At 36.2% G+C, this 6,027-nt stretch overlaps 1 protein-coding gene across 1 annotated transcript; it reads left to right on the top strand.

Moving 5' to 3' along the window:
* Positions 1-446: 446 nt before the first annotated feature.
* LOC143632402 (monocopper oxidase-like protein SKU5) lies at positions 447-5,715 on the top strand. Its single transcript, XM_077100937.1, has 9 exons — positions 447-593; positions 693-802; positions 1,308-1,578; positions 1,660-1,798; positions 1,893-2,259; positions 4,149-4,514; positions 4,599-4,677; positions 5,210-5,409; positions 5,491-5,715. The coding sequence occupies exons 1-9, from the start codon at positions 447-449 to the stop codon at positions 5,588-5,590; spliced, it is 1,779 nt and encodes a 592-aa protein (XP_076957052.1). The 3' UTR covers positions 5,591-5,715.
* The last annotated feature ends 312 nt before the right edge of the window (positions 5,716-6,027 follow it).

A 6,027-nucleotide genomic window follows, 5' to 3' on the forward strand; every position in this document is an offset into this window, starting at 1 on the left:
GACACCTGAACCTGACACAATATAAACAATAGATTATACAATAAACATACAACAAAACAAATCACCTCTAACTAGAGAAGAGAAGCTTAATCATAAACATATGACCCAACTTTTGAATAACAACCATTTCATGTTTCCACCACCACCACCACCACCACCACCACCACCACCTACCCTTATCTCTCATTCTCATGTTTTCATGCATGTTCATATGAGGATATATCATAGATGCCAGCCAATACCACTTCATCATCCACCCCATCTCCTCTAACTTTCTCACCACTTGACCCCACCATCCACTCTAATAACAGAAAAATAAGAACCAACCTGTTTCCCCAAACATTAACACTTCTTCTCTTTCTCTATACTGATAATGTAAAAGTTCTTCTTTCTTTCTATCCTTGATTCCTTCCATATTCTCTCCAACATTAAAGTTTTTTCAATTCATGGCTCCTTCTTCTGCTTGTAGTTTTCTCTTTTTTATCTACATTTCCTGCTTGTTTGTGACCTTCACTTTGGCTGAAGATCCCACTGTTTCTTACAAATTTGAACTTACTTACATTACTGCTTCACCTCTTGGTGTACCCCAACAGGTATATTATATTATATTATATTACCTTTAGATCTAAGTCAGTTGAATTTGTATGTTTGTAAGTATTACTAATGTGCATTGTATTGTTTTAAATTGTTAGGTCATTGCCATTAATGGCAAGTTTCCAGGACCTACTATCAATTCAACTACTAACAACAATGTTGTTGTCAATGTGAGGAACAAATTAGATGAAGATGTCCTCATTACTTGGTAAGATCCTGTTTATTATCACACCCTTAGATCCGGTATAAATATAATTAACCGGTTAAATAGTTATTATTGTTCATTAATTACACTTTAAAAAATGAAGTAGATTAATAATAATAATAATAACAATAATTACTCTAATTCAAAAACTGATTTGAGTAATAAGGCGTGCACAGTTCGGTTGGTTTTCAGTTAGTCGATTAGTTTGTCGGTTCAGTTAATTTCAGTTAATAACCAAAATCAAGTTTGGGCTAAAATTTTTGCTTAGAGATAAATGAATGGAGGTATAAAACTAGCTAGAAATATATAAAAATATGAATGTTTTGGTTCGGTTAACTATCTGAGGGTACAATAAAAAACCGACAACTGATTTTCTGTTAATTCGGTTAATTTCAGTTTGGTTTTACTGGTTTCAGTTCACGATTCTAATCACTCGTCGAATAGTCGTCGCCTAGGCCCGTTTTTGTATTTGATCCTAACACATTATCACAAATCTGAATGGAAACAGGGCTGGTATACAGCAAAAGAGGGACACGTGGCAAGACGGTGTTCTTGGCACTAATTGTCCGATTCCGCCAAAGTGGAACTGGACTTATAACTTTCAAGTTAAGGACCAAATTGGGAGCTACTTTTACTTCCCCTCGCTTAAATTTCAGCGCGCGGCGGGAGGGTTTGGTGGCTTCATTATTAACCCGAGGTCTGTTATTCCGACCCCGTTTGATAACCCAGCTGGGGATATTACTGTCTTGATTGGTGACTGGTACATTAGAAACCACACTGTAAGTGTTTTAATGAAATGCCTCAATTAAGTTTGTTTTTATGTTTGGTTAATAATATGTCTTAACTTTTGCGGTTTTTAGGCTTTAAGAAAGACCCTTGATGATGGTAAAACATTAGGAATGCCTGATGGTGTTCTTATTAATGGAAAAGGACCTTATAGATATAACGATACCCTCGTTCCCGATGGCATTGATCATGAAACTATTAATGTTGAACCAGGTTAGACCTTCAAAGTTTATGTAAACAATTCTGTTAACTTGTTATTTGTTGTTATACACAGTTGTAATAAAGTCAAAGGTGTTGACTTTGGCAGGTAAAACTTACAGGATTCGTGTAAGTAACGTTGGTGTGTCGACGAGTTTGAACTTCAGGATTCAAAACCATAACTTACTTTTGGCTGAAACCGAGGGGTCGTATACTGTGCAACAAAACTATACTAGTTTAGATATACATGTTGGACAAACATATTCATTTTTGGTTACTATGGATCAAAATGCAAGTAGCGATTACTATATTGTTGCTAGTGCTAGATTTGTAAATGAATCTACCTGGCGAAGAATTACTGGTGTCGGGATCCTGCATTACTCTAATTCTAAAGGGAAAGCTTCGGGCCCGCTTCCTGATCCTCCTCAAGACCAGTATGATAACACGTTTTCAATGAACCAAGCTAGATCTATCAGGTAAGCTTGTTTACTATTAATTATAAACATAATAATTATTGGGAAAATGTATAGATTTCGGTTTTGCCTCGTTGTTGTGAAGCATTTTCTAAAGTTGAGTTGTAGTGTGTGTTATTCGGTTACTGCTGATGTGGCATCGCTATAGTATAAAAATGATGATGTGGATGTGCGTAGTGTAAAATAGCTGACCTTGACACGTGATCATGTTTATGCGATTTGGATACCACATCAACATATGTGACCGGTGATACATGTAGGGGTGTAAACGAGCCAAGCCTAAGCTCGTTTAAGCTGGAGGTCGGCTCGTTATGAGAGCTCGAGCTCTGATCTGTTAACTTATACGAGCTTGAGCTGTATTTCTAATGCTTAATCAGCTAAGCTTGTGATTAACTTTCAAGCTCAGTCCGGGCTCCGCTTGTTTATTATTTATTAATTAACTTACATACATATATAACTCCTTATTGTATATATTTGTCATTATAATTTTAATATATACACAAATATATATCATCTAGCTGTTTTTATCATAATATATTATCTACTTCTAAAGCTCGAGCTTAAGTCGTGAGTAGTTTTCAAGCTCAAGCTTTGGCTCCGCTTGTTTATTATATATTATATAATTTATACACATATCTAACTTTTTCTATATTATATTTTGAAGAAGCGTGTATCGACTTACTTGTATACGATCAACGTTCTTCGGGTACGAGTGTGCTATATCACCGATGGTTTTCCGAGATACGAGTTCTTCCACCTACAAAACGAACAGCACCGTGAGCTTACCCCTCAGAAAGGGACAGAGGGGTCCTCTTTGGGGTAACCCTCCGGTGTGAGAATCAGATATTGTAGGAGAAGTTAAGGATGTGAAAATGAGTAAAGGACTTAGAATGTATTTTCTTCTCACTCCAACTGTTGAGGTGGTGTGGTATTTATAGTATTAGGGTTTCCAATGATTGGGCTCAGACCCAATTAGGGCCTTTTTGGCCTCCTCCTATTGCTTCGCGCCACGTGTACTTAGGACACCTGGTGCTTTTTCATTGATTATTCTCTGACCAAGGTATTTTACCTGACCCATGTGCCATCACGTGGTGGCACATGGGCTTTGCTGAGTTGTCCACCCTTCATTGGCAGCTGTCAACATCAGCACATTCTTTATTCCTTAAAAGATACCTTCTGGAAGGTTGTCTGATGAGTACAATCATGGTTGTCCTTATCCTGATTTGGATTAGACTATTGTCTCATTTGTTGTGTGTCGCTTACGCGCGGCCTTTATGCGCCTATCCCGGGGATGCGCAGGGTCTTCTCTTTATTCTCACGCTAAATGTGTGTGTTGTGTGCATATGTGATATGCGCCACGCGCAGGTGTTTCATGCACTTGCGCATAGGTTTTGGCTTTGTGTCTTCATGACATCCTGATTTCAAGCCTCTTGTCTATATCTTGTGGGTTGACCCGCCCCGCTCGATGTTAAGACGGGTGCATACCCCTTCATATTTCTCATTATAGTTTTTATATAACAATAATATATAGCTTTGCTATTGGTGGGATATACTGAGTACGATGATGATGATATATTTTTTAATAATAGTTTTATATATAATAACAATTATATGAATACATATAAAACATAAAATATACAAATAATAGGCTCGTTTAGCCGCACGAGCCAGCTTGAGCTCGATAAGTGAAGCTCTTGCTCGGGCTCGTTTGTTAAACAAGCTTATTTCGAGGCTCAAGCTTGTTTGTATTATTACTGTTTACTTTTGCTGACTTGGCATGGCAGTTGTGTTTTCATAAGCTGACATGGCATCCCAATAGCACATAATCAAATGTGGATATACAAGCATGTCAAACCACTCTTTAACCATGTCATTCTCTTTACCTAATGCAGGTGGAACGTTTCGGCGAGTGGAGCCCGCCCAAACCCACAGGGTTCGTTTAGATATGGTTCTATAAATGTAACAGAAGTGTACATATTAAGAAACACGCCCCCAGTAACTATTAACGGGAAAAGAAGGGCCACCCTTAGCGGGATTTCATTTGTAAATCCCACAACACCAATTCGGCTTGCGGATGAGAAAAAAGTTAAAGGAGTATATAAGCTTGATTTTCCTACCGAGCCCCTAACAGGCCCACCTAAGATGGAAACATCTGTTATTAATGGAACTTATAGAGGATTTATGGAAGTTATATTACAAAACAATGAGACCAAGATGCATAGTTATCATATTGACGGATACGCCTTTTTTGTAGTCGGGTATGATACTTTTATTTTATTATCAGTTTATGATGTTTTGTTTTGTTACTTGTTGAAACTGACTTTATAATAATTTGTTATTAGAATGGGTTATGGCGAGTGGACGAATGATAGCAGAGGAACTTATAATAAATGGGACGGTATTGCCCGTACCACCACACAGGTACTTCGTTAATATCATTCAAAATCTGAAGGTTTGGTTTTATGTTTTTGTAAAACTAAAACTTTCAGTTCAGTTTCGGTTTTGCATGTAATTGAAACCGAAAAAACCGAACCGAATTTTTGGATTTTTATTTTTAATATTGAATTATAAGCAGTTTACAAGAATTTAATCAATATGTAACCTAAATATATTTACCCAATTTATAATAATCAATTTGTTATTAACTAACAAAAAGATATAGGCCCAAATTCATTATTTTTTGCCAGACTTTTAACCGGCTAAAAAATTTCAAGCCCAAATGGCAAAACCGAAACCGAACCAAACCAAAAACCGAAAAAACAGAAACCAAAACCGATATGTGTAACATGTTTTTCTTTACCATTTGATACACTATATTTACCATTTCTACCAAAATGTGCAAATTGTAATCATTTTAGTTGAAAATTGAAGTGTTACACAATGCATTTCCTTGATGTTTGCTCTTGTAGTATAAAGTATGCTTTGTTAATTTAGTTATTGCTTTTGAATATAGGTTTATCCTGGAGCATGGACCGCAGTATTGATATCACTAGATAATGTAGGAGTGTGGAACTTGAGAACCGAAAATCTCGACTCCTGGTATCTCGGTCAAGAAACTTATATCAGAATTGTTAATCCTGAGAAAAATAACAAAACCGAGTTGCCAATGCCCGATAACGCTCTTTTCTGCGGGGCACTCAGTAAATTGCAAAAGTATGCATACTTACTTATAGCTTATCTATTTATTTTGTGAACAGTGTTTATGCCATATGTAATGTTGGATGACATTTTCAGGCCACAAGATATTTCTCCGGCGACAACTATTAGGGTCACCGGTGGCGGCTGTGGATGGGTGGTGATGATGATGATAGTCATTAGTGGTTTATTGATATGATTTGATTTATGTTAACTTTTATGTGTTGTTGGAGTGTAATTGCAGGCTTGTTGATACAAAAATTTTAACTTGTGTTATTTCTGAAAATTTTCGAGATATATTTATCTATGTTATAGTGATCTTGGAATTATTTTATCATTCTTTTATTTTTCACTACTTGCTTTATGTAATGACTAAAAATTTTCATTCCAATTTGAACTTTATAAAGTTATAAATATGTTATGATTTTGTGTCATTCAGCTGCCAGAACAAAGTATATGTTACTGAATCTATTTGAGTCGAGCCAAGCTTGAAACGTTTACGAGCTTTCAGAAAAAGTCTTGATTGAGCTCAAGTCGAGTTTGAATTTGATTGGGTCTCTTGACTTGACTTAGTTGTTAGGCCTAAATATGACTACTTAATTCCCAAGTCTCGTATTACATAAGGGAATTAAATTC

This window comes from Bidens hawaiensis, unplaced genomic scaffold (assembly GCF_021521415.1).
Source record: "Bidens hawaiensis isolate Kalapana, Puna unplaced genomic scaffold, B.hawaiensis_p1.1 tig00006388_1, whole genome shotgun sequence".
Lineage (NCBI taxonomy): Eukaryota > Viridiplantae > Streptophyta > Magnoliopsida > Asterales > Asteraceae > Bidens > Bidens hawaiensis.